Below are 18,653 nucleotides of genomic sequence, written 5' to 3' on the forward strand. Positions count from 1 at the left end.
GTGCCACAAGACCGTGGCCAGTGAGAGCCCCACCGTGAGCTGCAGGTGTCACCCCGTGTGGGGACACAGCTGTCGAGGCTGCAACGGTGCGGCTGCAGCAGCAGCGCTTGTCTCGCCACACAGCTGAGCTGCTCAGCAGGGAACCCCAAATACAGCTATTGAAGAAAAGGGAGGTTTTCCCAAATCAGGCTTTTTCCTCTTCAGCAAAGCTGCAAAGGTGTGATGAGGACAACGCTATTGAGCCAGAAAAGGGTGCAGGCTGCAATGGTCCTTTTGTTCCCTTGACCTGGAGAAAAGGGATGTGACTCTTTAGGGAAACTGAAAGCCAGAATACAGAGCTAAAAGCTTGTACTCTCTCTTTATAGGCCTAAATCTGAAAAAACATCCCCTCAGAGCAGGCAAACACTTGGCAAAAGATTGCAGCCACCTCGAACGCAGAGAGGCCTGCATGTACAGTGGTGGTGGGCTCCTTCGGGTCTTGTTTGGTGACATGCTGACAGTATTATACATGAAAGGGTATATGGCTGTTCATAGTCAATCTCCTTGCTTTCAGCTAGGCCCCATGGCAAATCTGAAATTTCTCTAAACCAAGTGAGTCTGGGAAAAAAAGGAGACACTGTTTTTTGTTTTTTTTCCAAGCCAGACCAGCTGCGGTGCTGCAGCAGAAGACAAGGCACCCTGGAGCCTGGAAGGTGCAGCAGGCAGCCAGGCAGACTGAGCAGCACCCGGCTGCCTACTCGTGTCGGGCACTGGGTGTCGAGCTGTGCGTAAGCACCTAACCAGCATCTGTTTGGCACATGCTGGCAGAGTTTACTGCTGGTGAGCAGATGCTGCTGGTAGGGTTACTGTTGTCTGGTCTGCCACCTGTGGTTGCCACATTTATTTAATTAAAAAAAAAAAGTAATTTGATACGCAACCTCTCAAGAAATAGGAGTTGTTCCAACAAGACTCTGGAGTGGGCCTGGCATGGTTTGGGGAGGGACAGATGGCCACGCAGCTAACTTGCGCCCATAAATTGCAGGCTGTTACAAAGCCTCACTGTGGCAAGTGCTGGCTCCGTGTTTGAGCTGCTACAAGCAGGTGAAAAAGAAAAAAGCAGAGTCTGCAGTTTTAGGCTGAGTTTCCCTAATGCCCATTTGCAGAATTGACTATTTTGATTAAAAAATAAGCCCTAATCCTCTAGCTGGCATGTCTGTGAAGCTCCATGCAGCTACTCTTTCCAAGCAGGGCAGTTTCTTGTTGCTGCAGAACGAGGGATTTTTCTTGGTGAAATGCAGTCACAAGCTGTGCACCATCCTGTCTGCTTGCAGATCAGTGCCAACAAACTGCATGCAGGTGTTCCTGCTCAGGAAAGTTCAGGTAAAGAGTAGTTCACTGCTTTCAAAATGCAGCTGTCACCAGCCCCCCCTTGTCACAGGACACATGCTCTGTGGCAGAGGACTGAAGGCCCTGACTTATCATGGTGGTGGGACTAAGAGAGGAGCATCATTGCTCCATGCAGTGGTGCAGGCTCATGGTTGCTCCTGGCTATTTTCCTGCTCTTGCGTTCTTGCCTCCTTGCAGGAGAGAAATGGAGACAATTGCTCCTCATCACGGAGCTTTGTCTCTAGTGCAGTGCACAGGACACTTGGCACATCATGCATTCAAACCCTGGCTGGCTGGGGATGCCCAGCTTCCCCATATTGTAGCCAAAGAATGTGACCATTGACAACATGGCCATGACCACCCTACCATGAACTATGAACCCTGTGGACCTCTGTGCAGTCTTGGGGCATGCTGGGACGGAGTGGGGGAGAGAGCATGTCGAGTCCAAGATCTGGGCTTAGACAGTGGCAGAGTGCAGTGGACAACAGCTACCTGTGGCAGGTTGGTAGTAGGGTTGAGGATACGGACTCCAGTTTCAGGGTCACAGGGGATGGAAGGAGACAAGTGTCCAGGTTACTTTTTATGCAAAAGATGCCAGCCTTAATCAGAGCAATAAAGAGTCTCTGGAGCTTGGGTTCCCTTCCTGTTCCTCAAATCCTCTTCTCATTTCACCATGGAGTCTGGATGGTATCTGGCTTAACCTTGTTTTATAGCTTCCTTCCACATTAAACAGCAAATTCAGTGTATTCCCCCTCCTTCCCCTCCTATTGTAAGTGTCCAAGATGAATCACTCCCTGTTGTTACTATTAACTTTTCATGGATTAGGAAATATATCTGGGAGTGTGTGTAATCTTCCCCAACATCAGCCTATAAAAGATAGACACATAGTTATCAGCAATGTCTTTATATTTTCCCAGTTGTTTACTCATTAACCCAGATACATTGTTCAGTTTGGTGTTAGTCCCTGAGTTCTACATATTTATACATTTGCTGAGCTGAGTTTATTCACATTGAAGCAGGACAGACTAGAGCTGCATGGTGCTACATACGGATCTGCTCTGCATTCATTACTTTTTTGGGGAAAAGTCTTTGCTATCTGCATACCACATCTGAGTAACTCATGATGTTGAGAGTACTGGGACTACATACCTCACAGTTTAAATTGTACATTTTAGCAAAGTCCAAACACCCGCCTTGTTCTGAATCTGGGGCCCAATGCATATTTCTGGTCCTGGTGCAATGGCAGGTGTAACAATGTGAGCAGCTTGGTCTAGCAGTCACCTATATGAAGCCCTTGTGCAGCCCATCGGGCAAGGAGAGCATGGCATGGACATGCTAAATCCCCATGGGACTGTGGGTTGTTCATGCCGTATAAGCACTGCTTTTTGTTATTATGTCTGGCAAGATCTACATTTGTTCACCAGCTCTTCCATGTCACTATTGAGCTGAAGTGGTAATATAATTTTTCAACCTCTCCTATTTGATTTGCAGGCTCCAGCAGTCTTTTGTATATTTCTTCCAATATTTTCATCTCACAGTCATACAATGTGTACATCCTGTGCTCTTGTCTAACAGCTACCTGACATTTCTAAGAACATCTCTTAGGGATGCCAAGATCCTTGAAGGCTGACGTTGATTCAGCAGAGCAAGCGCCTTGTTTGTGACTCCTGCTGGGGGTTACAAGGTGGATGGGTGCCTGAGAACTCGGCATTATCAAGACTGCACATACTAGGAGTGGAAACACCAGTGCCGTTAGTGTTAGGACAGTCTATTTGCCCTGAGATTGCTGAAGGTGGGTTGGAGGGAGAGATGGGAGTGAGATCACATCACATACTATGCTTTCTTGCAAGAAAGGACGGACTAACGTAGATGTTCACCTGTGCCGTGGCAGAGACTTGGAAAAAAGTACTTCCTTTCAGTCCGAAGTTAAATACTTAGTTTTCCCTGAATGGTGGGACAGAAAGGCTTATTCTATCCTCTCCTAACAGCTGGCTCCCTGCTCAGTATCCTGTTTTCTGAGACACCTTTTCTTTCGATATTTCAAAGGGAAACTCATTTGATCTGTAGATATGTGTAAGACAGGCCACACGAACTGCTATCCTGATGTTATCTCTTTTTCTCTTCTGCAGTGGTTTGATGGGTTTGGGATGGCTAAGGTCTCATGAGGTGAACCCAAACATCAGTACCACGACTCAAAAGTCACTCTTGTAAATCTAGACTTATATTATTGACAAGAATGCAGATACAGAAATAAAGATGAATTCAATGGGTCAGGTGCCTAAATACTGCTGAAGACCTGAGTTTACCTTTCTCAAGTCAGCAATTCTAACTTACTGGCTTCTTTAGAAAATATAGTCCTCACATGTATTTGCCAAGAAGCTCTTTTATACTTAGGGACAATATAGGATAAGCCTAATAGACAATAATACATCATTTTGAGCCTAAGTTATTTTTTAAAGTCCCATATCAGAACAACTTGGCATACAGCAGGTTGTAATAAAAAAGCAAGGGCTCAAATGTACCATGTTTGTTTCTTGTGCCAACAGATGAAACGAACACATAAAGGAAACATGATTCTTTAGTGTATGCAAATTTATTCAACTCTGCAATTATTTATTTACAACTAATGACTGATACCAACAGATGAGGTAAAAATATGAGGTATTGATATGAGTATAACATTTAAAAATGTAAGTATCATAACGTATTCTCAATGGCAACGTAACAATACAAAATACTGTGGTAGCTGAATGGTAGACATGGCATAGGGTACATTTTAAAGGAAAAGTATTTCATTGGTACATGGCTTAGAGCTGCTGGGAGTACATGACAAAGATTCGGCAACATCAGGAGGGCAAAGCTACCTTGCTAACCGCGGCAGGTGGCACAGGGTCCCTTCCAGCTGAGTCTGCCAAGATAAAACCACTGCCCAGGTTTTCCCTTCATTTCTTTAAGAAAATATTTAGTGTCAGGCAAATGCCGTTTCCAGTGCCTGAAATGCTGTGTCCATTAATCCTGAAGCACTACTGTATTCATTTATGCAAACTAATGTAGCAGAAGGGCTCTAATTGCTCATGTTTTGGGAAACAGCCTGCTCATCCTTTTTCCGAGGGAAACCTGCTGCCATGGCTACGGGCGCTGAGGGGAGGAGGTGCCGGTTTCGGGAGCCGGTGGGGGCGCTGGCAGCCGGCAGCAGAGCGCTGCCCTGGCCCCGCCAGCTCGTGCACCTCGAATCCTGCTCGAGGTGGGCAGCGCAGACACGCAGGGGCTGGCTGCGGCCGTGCCACCTGGGGAGCACCCGGACCTTCTGGCCGTGCAGGTTCACCAGTGCTCACCCATCGCGAATACGTCAAAACAGGCACTGTTTGCACATTGCTGGCTGCAAACACAACATGAGCTCACAGGCACCCGACCTCCCTCATTATATGAGTCAAGCAGCAAAACATGGGCGAGTCGGAGTGAAAGAGAAGGGCAGTTCACAGCGGAGAGGAGACAGAGACTTCCCTGGGTCCTGCTGCTCCGAGGCAGGACAGCGCTGGGGGACCCTGCCTGGGTCCCGCGCCAGGGGGTCCCGTGGCGCGGGGTCCTGCACTGGCTCTTGCGCCCCACACTCTCATGCCAACCAGGGCACAAAACTCTGCAGCTTCCCGTAGGAAAGCCCTCTCACTTAATTGACCTCATCCTAAATCTCCATGGGTTTTGTTGGAAGGTTTGAACTCAAACATTGGCTGTGAATGACTCAGCTGGTTTATGCAGCAATAAATAATGTCAAATTGAACAAATGTGATTAACGAAGAACAGTATTAACAGACCTGTACATTCTTATTGACTCATAGATATAATTTCATTTTTGGTCTTAGGTTAGTTGAAAACAAAACGGAACCCTGTCTCAAAGGTAACGTCAACAAATTATTATTATTACTTTTAAAGCATTCTTCCATTAGCAAATAATAGGTCCCTGAAAATGAAATGATGTAATGGGCTTAAATGGCTCTTACTCCTCATAGTCAGGGCTGATCCTGCTCCCACCAATGCCATCAGAGGCAGGATCATGCAGATCAGTGCAATATAACATGAAAATGCTTGCTGTTATTACAAAAATGATCTTCCCATGCATAGTCTGCATTTAATATTTTAAATCTCTGAGATGTGTTTAAAAGCTTTAAAAAGTTTAGTTATTTTTATAGCAAGAGTATAAAAAGGCATGGTATTTATCTGCACATCTTTGTGGTCATCAGATGTGAAACATCTGCTTTAGAGTTTCTTAATAATTAGCCATCTCTATGGAAGAAGGAAAGCACAACACAGAACCACTTACTGGACAAAATGCTAAACAAAAGATTTACAGCTTAATAACAGACCAGTTTGACTTCAGACAGGGAGGTCACCTGAGGTCACCTCAGTACACACAGTATTATCTTGTATTTGCTAAGAATGAGCAGTTACTTTGAACACTGCAAGTAGTGAGGTTCTCTAGTGGCAAATATATCATTAATTAAGGCAATAGGTAAGTATTCATCACCTTGTACTAACAGTCACAAACCTTCTGCAGCTGAATATAAATTGCCTTCAAAATGTCTACCTCAGTTACATTTCCATTTGTTTTATTTGGTGATACTGATCCATTCCTCATCATTTTTAAACATACAATAACATCCCTCCTCCTTAGTTCTTTTAATTCTTCCTACATCTATTTCCAGGTACCTCCTTATAGCATACACAAACACGTAACAAATTTAAAAACAGGTGTTTCTGTTATCACATGGATTATGTCCGGTAGCCTTGTGATAATAGCAAACACAGCTTATATAGCAGTGTCACACTAAGAAACAAGTGACAGATTCACTTAAGGTCCAACTGATGCAGGTGATTTCTTCTACAAAGCACTGAGTTATATACAAAATAATTAATTTATACATGTATATATATATAGATATAATATAGATATAATATATACATACTGTACATAATTTATTTACAATTAAAATATGCTTCTTAGAAGCCTTTAAATACCAGGGTTATGTAACACACAAGTAATGGTAATAGTCTAATTTTAAAGTAATAATGATAAATTCTCTTCGAAAAAATGTTTACTTCAATAATTGAAATTAATGCAGAAAGGCTGTGGTGGGGGGAAGTGAAGTCTCCAGAATAAAAGAACTTTCCTATAAAATTCCTGTTTCACCTTTGCTCAGACCCAGGTCTAGTCAGATTTCTATTGCAAGTAGCTTAAATAAGGTCTTTGCTGTCAGTCCTTCTACTCTGCCATACCCTGATTTACGTTCACACACTTTCAGGAACACTTCCTCAGATTTTTGTTTCTGGTCCCTCGGCAATCAGAGGCTGAAACGAGTTTCTGATCCTGGCAACTTCTGCTGCACACAGATGTCCAAAGCCTTTGTTGTACCACTCTGGGGAATGTCCTCTGAAGAAATGAAAGGACACGATTATTGCGAAACCCAAATACCCCAGAGATATGCTCCACAGGAATGGGCCTGCCATGCCTCCTATCCCTTCCTGCCCATGGTGGCGCTGAGAACTTGGCATGCATTGTAAGCATATTCTGAGGTTTGCCTTTGCAGAAATCAGATAACCAGATTTTATTTCTATGACCACATCATCTTAACAGTGGTGGCTGCTGAATAGAGAAATGAGCTTGGTGGATAGAAAAGACTGCAGAAATTCTCCCTCCAAAGCAGCAAAGCTACATTAAGTGTGTCCTCTGCTCCCAACACCTCCCCTCCCTGAGCTGGAGATTTTTGCCCTGGTGAATGGGCATCTGCTTTCTGCAGGTGGGACACTTACTTTAGGTCAATTCTGCAGATATGGGTTAGCCTGGCTTTTCCTGAGCCACACGGCTCGATTAGGTACTGGGAGTCCATCACGATGGCTCGCACACCTCCCATGAGAGGGGCCTCCTCGTGCTCCACAGAGATGGCCACCAGCATACACATCCCCTTTGGTAAATCGGCCCTCCATGTCCTGCAGAGACACATTCAAGATAGAATCACTTTAATAACTAGACTTTTTTGAGTACTTGAATAACAAAGAACCCGAACCAAAGTTGCAGTTTGTTTGCTTATCACTGTAAGGCCGGAACACCACGTGTCAGACGGCTGATGAGAGAATATTACCTACAAATACAAGCAGGGGAAAAGACAAGAGTGGGAGAAGAGACTTATTAAAATTAAAATACAGTGCTGGCACAAGACCATGGTATAGACTGGACAAGACCGTAGGCTGCAACTGCCAGAAGTATATAGCCATGAAACCCTGGAACAGCCCTCCATGAGAAATAGAGAGGGTAGGAAAGCTAGCAGTTTTCAGAGGGAAATTAACTGATTTTTTCTATGGAATTGTTGCCTATGATGTCCCTGGACTGTCCTAGGAGTCCTTGGAGGAGTCTTGTGTCTCAAAGTGGTTGGGACTATTGCTCAAAACAGGCCACAGAAACCTATCAAGCTGGGTTTTCAGAGCTAGACTCTCTTCTGTAAATGTATTAACCTTAACAGTGGGTACCATAGCATTTTAAGAAGTGCTCAGAGGCAGGGATACACTCGTACAGCTGGGGACAAATCCAGGCCCAGAGCAGCCCTGGCAGCTCAGACCTTCAGAAGTGACTCAGGGAAAGATCTTGCTATGTACATTATTTTCCTGAATGAGAGTTGAAGATTCCACCCCAAAACCCACCTGATTTTGGTGCCCCCCCACCTCAGCTGGGGATCCGACCATCACGTGGAAGGGCCACTCGTCAGCTGTACTGCCGGCTGCAGGCAGAGAAGTTTTGCTTCCCCCCCTCAACCACTTTGTAACCCCCCTGCATTACAGGACATGATACAGCCTTTTGCAGACAGGCAAGCAATCACTCTGCCCATGCATCTGACCCGCTAAATGCTAATTAACTCTGCTTCCAAACAAGTTTGGTCAGTAGAGGCCTGGGATATCGTAGGACACGCAGTGCAGTAGTGGCTGGAATACAGCAACACTCCAACAACATTGTAAGCCTTTTGGGCAGGAAATGGCCCATTTCCAGAAAGTTTGGAAAGGATATAAAGGGAGTGCTAGCCATCCAGCAAAGGCTGAAATGTTGCATTACACCTGTGCAGAATGTAACAGAACAGCAAATGAAATTTAGCACAGCAAAAAGCCTCATTACTACCAACACTGACTCCTGAAACTCCCCAAACATGTTTCAAGGGCATTTGAATTAAATAAAAAAAAGTGTCCTTTCATGACAAGCATTTATTTAATCAACAGTATTAACATACAATACTCTTGGTGATGATAAGTATAATTGCAGCACATTTTAATAGGACATTCTGCTGCTAATATCCACTGACACACAGCTGCTGACAGTCTCTTCAGATGGCTGATAGTGTAGTTGAGGTCTGCTTTCTTAAGGTGGGCTTTGGTTTGATAAAAAGCAAATATCTGAACCAACTTCCTTGCCAGCTGTCCTACAAGGACTGGTCACCCAGGCATCCACAAATCCATCGGTTGTCCATTTGTTTCACTGCTCACTGAAATGCTAGAAGAGGTCACTGTTCAGAAAGGGTCTCCTCCTTTCAAACTCCACCTATCAAGAACTCACAGGCTTTTGCAGTTCATTCTAACATAATCATGGGCTTTTCTGTCTCTTCTCCTACAGGATGTATGTTTTATCTTTTTTTTCCCTGAGAGGAGGAAGAGTGGAATTTTCTGGAGCACAGAACCACATTTTCTCTCACCAGCATTACACAACTATTAAGTTAGTTTTACTTGGGAATGAGTACTGCATCTGAAATTTCACAAGCCTGTCATCTTATTTGTCAGTTAGCCAGTGACAGGTAGTTGTTTTCTTATTACCAAGGTGTTTCTTTTCACAAGCAGTCAGGTTTTGGACTGGCCTGTTAAGATATATTTTTATTTTGAGCACTGTCGGTCATTTCATTTTTTCCTATCGCAAGTTTCTAGCCTCTCTGACATTCTGCAGAAGTTTTTTATCAGGTTCAAGAGACCTACAATCAACATTTTTTTTTGTTCTATTAGCATTTTCTACATATTCCAGTGCCTCATATCTTTCCTGTCTGCCTTGAATTTGTAGCATGTTGCATGTTTCCTGTTTGGCAAACTACTGGGCATAATGTTGGGCTTAAATCTCACAGGATAGTCTATGATAAATTCTCACTGTGAGACAACGTGTATCATCTTTCTGCGGACTGCCTGACATTGGGACTCTGCTACTTCGGAAAGCATCATGCTTTGGTAGGTAAGCTGCTTTCAAGGACTGTTGAAATTTGAATTTCAGCAGATATTTTAAAATTCTGTATTTTGGATATGAAACTCTGGGTTGCAGCTATTACTTGTGTACAGCTGCTATTCAAGAACATACAGAAAGACACTAATTTCAGAATGTTTTACATGTGTACGTGCATTAATAAAAATGATGAGCTATGTCCGGAGATGAAACACATGGACAGCGAGTTTAAAGGTTGGTAGGAAATCATGCCTCAAATATACTACGAACCTCTGAACCATTAACTGCCCAGTAACCATCTTCTCTGCTTTGCTGTGACTGTCATTTTGGTACCTAGGTGGCAATTACTTGGGTCATTTGTGAAGTAGAAAACTATCCATACCAGAGACTGCAGCAGACGTAGAATTCCTATTCCTGGTTATATGGATTTAGGCCAGTCACTTTACTTCTCTAAATATCACGCAGTAGTAAAAACGGGCATGACACCCCAACTCACAGTGATGCTATAGTACTTAACCTTAAACACTAAAGGAATCTTTCATGAAAAGTGATGCACGTGCAGGGCAGCTGCGAACTGCTCCAGGTCCTAGGCAGATGAGACGGGGCCCTCCCCTGTCCTCTCGCCCTTCCAGTCTCCTCAAGGGATTTCAATCTCCTTGCTCTGATGGTCCGTTTAGAAGAAAGAACAACCAGGAGCGTATTCTTTCACAGCCAACAGTTAGATTGGGAGGAGAAAATTGTTGTCTGTTAAAAGATATTTATTCATATCCCCAGAGGTGAATAATAATTTCACTGTTCAGTTCCCACCAATCATAACATATCAAATTGACTGCGATATCACTGGCTGATCTTGCTCTAGACTTAATGATATAAATTAGGAGAGATAAACAACAGAAACTGACAGATTTGCCTGATGGCTGTTTTCAGCCCTTAAAAACCCACCAGGATTCTGTTTTATGACATATATTCCAGTCCTTGGGGGTCATTCTGCCTGGGTTAGTGAAAAGAATGAGAACCTGATGGCAAGATTTTTCTTTAACTGATGTGATTGCACAGTGGGTCTTTAAAGAACATAAAATACCATGAAACCTAATAGTGAATTAAGTGCCAAATAAGAAGGCAGAATTATGGTCATCAGAACCCTCCCACGGCTCCCAGACAATCTTCTTGGTGCTATGCAGAGGGCCAAATTTATCACTAGTGTAAATCAATAATATTATATGAGAAATTGATTATAAAATAAATTAATTTAGCCCAGTATACTGTGGGCTGGCAAAGGATGTAATGTGAGGACTAGTGTTTTCAGATTATAAGGAACTTGCAGAAATATTTAAAAAATCTTCCCCAAGAGTTCCAATAAGAATTATTCCATCAATGTCTACATGTTATTATTCTGTAATAGAAAACTGAAGTTCATAAGAGGGATGTACTATTTTATTTTACTGGACTCATCTTTTACCTTCAATCTTTGTTCCCTCTAATACAGTTCTGACTCACTGGACTATTTCCTTTGTCAAAACTGCTTATTATTTGTCTGGTGCATCTTTTCAATCAAAGGAAGCAGAGATAAGAATGGAAATGCACAAAACCATCCTGAAATAAATAACTACAGGATTGACTCCACTGTGAGTGAGATATTTCAGCAACTCCACTATCGCTCCTAGCAAGCAAAAGGCCAGGGTTTCAAAGGCAGGATGTGCATAAAAAGGAGTTTTATTTGTCTGTTCTGTATGGGTTCGTAGGCAGTGGCAAAGCTGGGGTTCAATCTGGAATGTCAACCTACAGCTGCACATTTATTTGAGAGATCTCATCACCTGCAATACAGTCAGAATAGATATCTAATACCTCTTTCTCTTCATTTCCACAGTAGGATTTTTGCATTAGCAAAAACATTTAGCATTCCTTGGTCTAGAAATACTCCAACTGCAAATCTAATATAAAGACTTATATAGTGACCACATAACAACCTTGGCTTAAAAACATCACTGTCTTCTCTACTAAACATTTGGCTCTTAAACATCAAACATTCCCCAGAGAACGGCAAAAGCAGGGTAAAAAACAATTGGGTTCTGTTTGCACTGTTTTGACAACAAACAAAGCTAAGAGAACATCAGCTATTATCAGACATCTGTTCTAAAGAATAAATGATATTTATGGCCTCAGGAGTATGTGCTGCTCAAATTACATCAGAGAAAAGGTCAGCATGCTCTAGGTGTACAATTTTAATTCAGTTTGAGAAATAAACACTGCTGCCCAGAAGTAGAGTTCTCTAAGTACAATTATATGGATGCTAAGGCTGAAATGAGATAAGAACAGATCTTATATGCATTGCAGGAAGTGAAGATACTGGAGAAGTGCCTTTAGCTTACCTTAGAACAACAAAATCTCGGATGGGATGAGGTGCCATGCTGTTCAAAACATACTGGTAAACTTCTGTCTGCTTGTCCAGGCTCTCAACAATCTTCCACTGCAAGAAGTCCTCATCCCAAATGTGGCGTTCTCTCAGCACTCGGTTCAGGACAACTGATGGGGGAGCTTCAACTTCCACGGAGGCTTTCCACAACCTTAGGGGGTTCCCATCCCCAACCTAAAGCAGAGCAACAAAAAGAATAAAACCTCATGATTCATAAGCATATGCTCCGTGAAGGATAATTGAGGACAAAATCTAGGAATGGACAACTGACTTTAGTGTAAGAAGTGAAGTCGCAGAGCGTGCATATTTCCCTGCTATTCATTAGTATTATTGCTACATTTGCTGCTGTTTTGTATCTAAAGACATACACATACTAGTCCTTGATGGAAAATTGAAGTGATACATTACTTCTGCTCTCACACCAGTGTAAATTTGGACTAGTTCCCATAGTGTCAGTGGAGCTGCTGTAGTATTTCTGGTATGACAGACACTGTCTCAAGCCCAAAGATCCTAAGTGTAGTGAGGAATATGTGAAGTAACAACAGATGAGTGGAGAGACTGCAACCCAGTGCCAAAACAAAGCTACTGTCTCAGGCAATCTGATGTGTTATCTGGGACTGAGGATTGGCTGTGCCAGTTAATCAGTTGAAGAACAGAACATGGAGGAGCAGAAGACATGATGATTCACTTTTATGCCAGATACATAGATGTTTCCTCATCAAAATAGCTGCAAGAGTAGTACTGGGAAAATAGTTTTCAAAGAAGAAAGACACAAATTGCTTGCTAAATCCCATTAGCTCATGGATCCTGTTACTTGTTACACCTCCACAGTGTGTAATAAAGGGAGCTGCAAGTGCTGGGGTGTGTGCAAGATGAATATCCTAAATTCCAGAGATACAGCAATTCTGCCTGGCTTTAGAGTTGCCATAACTGAGGCAGCAAACAAGCTACTTTGTGAGCACTGGATTTTTTAAGTCTTGCTTTTCTAGCCCCTCCCAGTCCTGGGGTCCTCACATACCACTCTAGTGTCCCAGGAACCTCCAACACCTCCCACAGACCCAGGATCATCTCCCCAGAAACTCAGCTCCCACCTCTCTCATCCTAAATTATTTTATTTTATTTTATTTTATTTTATTTTATTCCCCAGAGCTCTCATTTCTCCAGTCCTCCTGCCCGAGAGCCTCAGCTGCTCCTAATCCACTCTATAGCCTCACCTGCCCTTGACCCCAGACCTACACATGACCCTATTCCCTCCCAACCCTCTCCCACATCCTACTCCCAGTCCTCTCAGCAGCTACTGCTGGTTTGCAGGTCTCTGTTCTGCCTTTGTATTTCCAGCAGCCCTGAACTCCCACTGTCCACAGGGACCCCACAACATCCTCTGCCTGGGTACAGTGGTCTGGCTTTCCCTGAAGAACTGAACAAGCCTGGGACAATTTCAAAAATGTTGATAAAGGTTGCAGTTATCAAAAATTCACCTGGAGCAAGAAAAAGAAGATCAAGGATAAAAGTGGACATATGGCTGGCCTGGCCAAGTAAAGCCTGAAAAAGTTTTTTCATACCTACAGTTTGACAGTGTTCTGTGAACTGTTAGCAAACAACAGGATACAGTCAGAAACTTTGCCTGTCCCCCAGCTGGAGAACTTACTCAGGCAATGTCATCTGTTGTTAACTCTCATCTCTCTCTTTGGTTGCATTGTTTCCTCTATCACTTACTTGATCTATTTTTGGAGACCTTAGTTTGCTTCTGCATGTCTTTCCCTGGAACGTCATAATTGAATCACTATCATGTTACATTTTTATTAACTACTTTTAGTGATCTTAAATAAAAGCTATCTGCTTCAGCAGATGGAAGGGTATGCATTTCACATTTAGCCACATAAGAAGTCAATGATGTGCCCCATAGGTAGGCTATATTTTGATTTGGTTTGTTTACTGCTTCTTCCGTGTCTCCTGAAATTACCTTTTTGTAGGCAAGTTCTGTGTTCTCTAAACTGGAACATGTGACCCATCCTCTGAATTTCTCTTTTGCTTCTTTCTGGAGAGTCTGCAAGAGACTTTCAAGGTACATCTGATAGTTCCCTCCTTCTTCATCCACTTGTTTCCCTAGTTCTTCCAGGGTGGGAGAATGCATTTCAGCATCGACATATGAGTTTCGAGACTGGGTGACCATCTCATGTGGGACCTGCTCCAAAGAAAGGAGGTAAAGCACAGAGGAAAAATCTCCTGCTGAGAACCTTTCTTAAAGGCAATGTTTACTAGGCTGCTGGGCCATTTGCTACCAAATCACAATGAACCTATCATCTGGAAAGCAAATATCTACTGTTATCTTTGTTTATTATACATGGTGAGCAATCAAGATACTATATTGAAACAGTCAATGGGTCAGCATAGCACTACTCATGCAGAGCAGTATCAACTGTATGCCAAAAATGCTGATCAACTGTATGTCAAAATATCTGTGCTACTGATAGGTTACTCCTCTAGCCCTCAAAGATGTTGCCTTGTGCTCCTGGGAAAGGGACATATGAGCACTCTCTCTCCTACACCTGCAGTGGAAGTAGCTCCAGGAAGGACTCTTCCCCTATGTGATTTCAACTTTCTTCCATGACACAAAGAAATAAAATATGTCAACTTTCCTTTTTGAGATGGATTAGTTTTAACTGAAGTGCTAAAAGCATATAATAAAATTAAATATTAAAGTAGAAGATTTTGATTTTAATTAGACTAAAATTTCCTAATCCTGTAATTTGGGTTGAAAGCTGCCACAGAATAATTACCTTGCATTTTTAATAGTTGCATTTTTGAATACTAGAAGGGAGCAGTCAAAAAGAAATAAGATAAATAAACTTTAGATGGAAGAAGTTTACAAATAAGTGAAGCACCAACAATCTCTGAGCTAATACAAGACAGAAATGTAAGCATAAACATAAATACTTCAAAGGATGCAGCATTATGTGTCCATGAATAATGCTGTTTGAGTCTCTCACTCACCTCAAAAAGTTTGTTGCATTCCATTATCATGTGAGCAAGTCCTTGAGTAGCTGCCAGGTTTTCACTGAGGTCCTTCTGATCTGGTTTACCTGTTGCGTATTTTTTCTGTATCACTCTGTAATTGAATTCAGTGTTTCAGGTAAAAAGAGCTGAATCTTTTTAATATGAAGGCAAACATAGTGGCAGGCTGTTCATGAGAGAATAGTCTGTCCTTAGTTTTCATTTATCAAAAAGATTGTTCAGACTACGTTGAGCCTTTTTTAAAAGAAAAATGTTTACCTAGAATATTGTTGAGCCAAAGGTAAAAACAGGAAAGATTACATATGTCCCGCATTAGGTGTGGTACATTTTGGAAGGGACTTCTAACAGCTACGATGCACAGGGTTTTATGTCATTACTGGTTAAAGTGCTTGCTCTGACACTGGTTGTAAGATTGGCCATGAATCTGAGTGTATTGCAAATAAGATGGGAAAAGAGGTCAGAAGGGACATTAAGCTGGACAGTAATGTTTAGCAGGGTCTATGCCCTGTTTAGTCTATACTCACCACATTATACTCATCTTACCGTGGCCTGACATGAACTCAGCTGTCCAGGAGGCAGAATGTAGCCGGAGAATCCACAGAGTGACCAAACATAAATACACTCAGTGGCAAAAGGGGGGCTGGGATTTCCTGACCCGCAGTCCCATGCTTATCTTGCTTGTGTCCAATGCCCCTTCAATAAGCATTGCACTTCCTCCCTGGAAACACCTCCTGGCTTCCGCAAGGATATGACTTTACACCTTGTGCCCCTCACTGAAAATCTACATGTTAAAATCCTTTGAAATGTTTTCTCTCTTCACTACATCCAATCTTTGACTTCAACCAGAGCAAAGTCAGGCCTTTTCCCATTAGAAGCCAACACTAGTTATACAAAACTCACTTGTGCCCCACTGAAACTTTGTACGAAAAGCAGGCACTTGCATATTCTCAATAGGCAGACAGAAACACCCTGCTGGGCTTGCAAAAAGGCCTTTTGTGCATGTACCAGTGTGTTTTTGGCTCTGTGGTATTGGCTTTACCCTCTCCGTGCGCTTCCTAATGTGCAGCGGAAAACAGACACTGCAGAAAATTTTACTCTTTGGAAACACTGAAAGCATCATTTTGTATTAAGCTGAGGATATGACTATCTATAGCATTAGGAAGAAACTTACCTTGGGGAGCTTTCCTTCTTCACTATATTAAGGTGGAAGAGGGAAGGGGCCAGGCAAACGGCAATGTTCATGGGAGTCATCTGGTTCTCCTCCACAGAGGTGACGTCGCTGAGGAAGCACAGCAGCGTCTGCAAGACCTCCCGGTTCTCGTCCGCCATCAGCATGACGGCTGCCTGCGCCGCCTGCAGCCGCTGCTCCGCGGGAACATCTGAGGAAAGGCACGTGGTCGTCAGTGGGGTCAATTGTAACACCAGATAAGGAGCCTGGTGCGGGCTAAATTTACCTAGAAATTCACACTTTGGGAATGGCTTTTTAAAGAGGCAGATGAAGGGGCTGAGACCAACTGACTGCTGGAGTGCTGTTGTGTTTGCTCTTCCATCACGCATAGCGTGCTTAGCCAAGTTTAAGACATTTCTCTGTTCCTTATGAATTTAAAAGGTTGTTCTCTAAGCAAAAGACTGAACTTCATTTCAAGTTTATGAAGTGAGAGTAATACTCACTACTTATATCTTTCAATGTTACTTTTCAGGTTTCTTTTGTCCCTAGGGAAGACAGTTCAAAAGTCTTTGGAAAGCTTTGGGAAAATACTAACACTTGTGTCTTAGCCCATAAAAGCGTTTAATGAAATCAGTAATGGATGTGCTTAAATAGCATCTAAGATGGATTCATTTCTAAAACTACCATAAGTTTTCTCAGTTTGGATTAGGAGCCCTCCTCTGGCTATTACGCACACTCTATATAATCGAACAAAAGAACAACAAAAACATATTTACAGCACAGGGAACAGCCAGCTTTTAAGCTCTTCCTGTTAGGCTTGTGCAAGCACTTTATTTTAAAAGCTTTCAAACATAAATGACAAACAGAGCACAGTGCCATGTTTCCAATTATCTACAAATGGAAAGGTCAGGTCTTTCTGAGAAGTTGAAGAAGTCTTTGATAAATATGTGCAATGTGTCTTTTCTCCCCATATACACTCCTTGCACTCCCTCACCTGTGTTCTTGTGCTGGCAAGTCTGATGCATACAGAGGAAGACCGGCCAGACCTTCAAGTCATAGGCAAACACTAGGCAACTGAGGGTTTTCAGGAAATGGAGAGAGTTTCATCAAGGCTATGTCATATAGAAGATCTCACTAATCATCTCATCCCCATTCCTGTGTGTTATGACAAATTAAGCCATTCCAGATACATGAACAAAATCCTATGAATCCTAGAAGTTCAGTGACATCCAGAAAATCAAAAATCCCTTGCCAATATGCTAAGAGAGGAAAAATCCTTTCTAATCTCACATTAGTAATCTGTTAAACAGAATGAATGTGAGGAAAATCTCTCAGCTACAGATTTATTTAATTGCAGACATTATGAAATACAATTGGTATCCCAGCAATTTTCAACATTTTTCTTTCTGTGAAAGGGGTTCTGTCAGTACTGTCTGAAACAGAAAAATATATATGTTGTTGGTCACATAGAAGAAAATACTGCTACTTGTTTTTAATCCAAAATTTTGTTCTCCAGTGTCTAGAAAGCCCATCTTTTCCTTTTGCTACCCTGGTTTAAATAGACCCATACTCAAGTCTTTCTGATATCCTTTAAAACACTTGCGCAGTTCAAAAAAAATCTTTCCTAGCACCTTCTTTCTCCAAACAGTGAGCTCTTCAGACTTCCTACTGCCGTTCCGTCTCAGGTTACAGGGTCAGCCCATGCCCCTCTTCACAGCCTTTTTTGTTGGCTGGTAGAAATGTTTCACTGTTCAGCCTTTTGGCTGTTGTGAATCCTTATGCCAGGCTCCTGCCTCAGGAATGGGAATTCCTGCCGATAACAGGCCTGACAACACTGAGATCTGCCTTGTTGCTGTCTCTCTGGCAAGGAGACAGTTTGCTTGCAGTCACTCCTATGCTGAGACAGGACATTCCCAGTTTTGATCAAGCAATAGTTTAAACCTGATTTGCTTCCAAAGGTATGTACAATATGGCCTTCTAGCCAATAAGCTTCTCCTGGCTCACTTCATTGATGGAAACTACTGGGACTGCAATTTTATTAGTACTGAGAATTCCTGCTGCATTTCCGAACATACTCACTGATGCATGTGTAGGTAGATGTGGCTTGCAACCTGTGAGAGTGAAAGAAGAGGGGAAAGAGATGGTCCAAGGCTGGGCACCAACTGTTTCAGTTCACTGGTGTACCAAGACATCCTGTACGACCAAATCCACTAAATTTATTTGTGATGCCACCCCTCTCTGTGAAACCAGAATCACACTTCTCTATCACCTAGAGACACAATGATGTTAAATACTCCAGGGACTAGGTCCAACAGACAGATTTTTATGGTAAATGGAGGCACAGAAGTAACTTAGATTCTTTAACACTGGGCTTGTACAGTGTTTAAAAATGGCTTTCTTTGTTATAGCTTCTGAAACTTCTGCAGCTGAGAAGACTAGACACACTTCTCTTGAGT

At 42.6% G+C, this 18,653-nt stretch overlaps 1 protein-coding gene across 4 annotated transcripts in view; it reads right to left on the reverse strand.

Annotated features, from left to right (window-relative positions):
• Positions 1-3,939: 3,939 nt before the first annotated feature.
• The window catches only part of STARD13 (StAR related lipid transfer domain containing 13), a 156,904-nt gene continuing 142,190 nt past the window's right edge, over positions 3,940-18,653 (reverse strand). For 2 of the 4 annotated variants that reach the window (XM_067291156.1, XM_013962105.2), the window contains exons 9-14: positions 16,201-16,408; positions 15,009-15,123; positions 13,978-14,199; positions 11,971-12,188; positions 7,171-7,347; positions 3,940-6,790 (exon numbers count right to left, since the gene is read on the reverse strand). In XM_067291156.1, the coding sequence (XP_067147257.1) occupies positions 6,673-6,790; positions 7,171-7,347; positions 11,971-12,188; positions 13,978-14,199; positions 15,009-15,123; positions 16,201-16,408 (1,058 nt within the window). In that variant the 3' untranslated portion in view covers positions 3,940-6,672. Of the gene's footprint in view, positions 6,791-7,170; positions 7,348-8,601; positions 8,942-11,970; positions 12,189-13,977; positions 14,200-15,008; positions 15,124-16,200; positions 16,409-18,653 lie in introns of those variants that run through there. The other 2 variants (XM_067291162.1, XM_067291167.1) reach the window with 2 other exon arrangements.

This window comes from Apteryx mantelli, chromosome 1 (genome assembly GCF_036417845.1).
Source record: "Apteryx mantelli isolate bAptMan1 chromosome 1, bAptMan1.hap1, whole genome shotgun sequence".
Lineage (NCBI taxonomy): Eukaryota > Metazoa > Chordata > Aves > Apterygiformes > Apterygidae > Apteryx > Apteryx mantelli.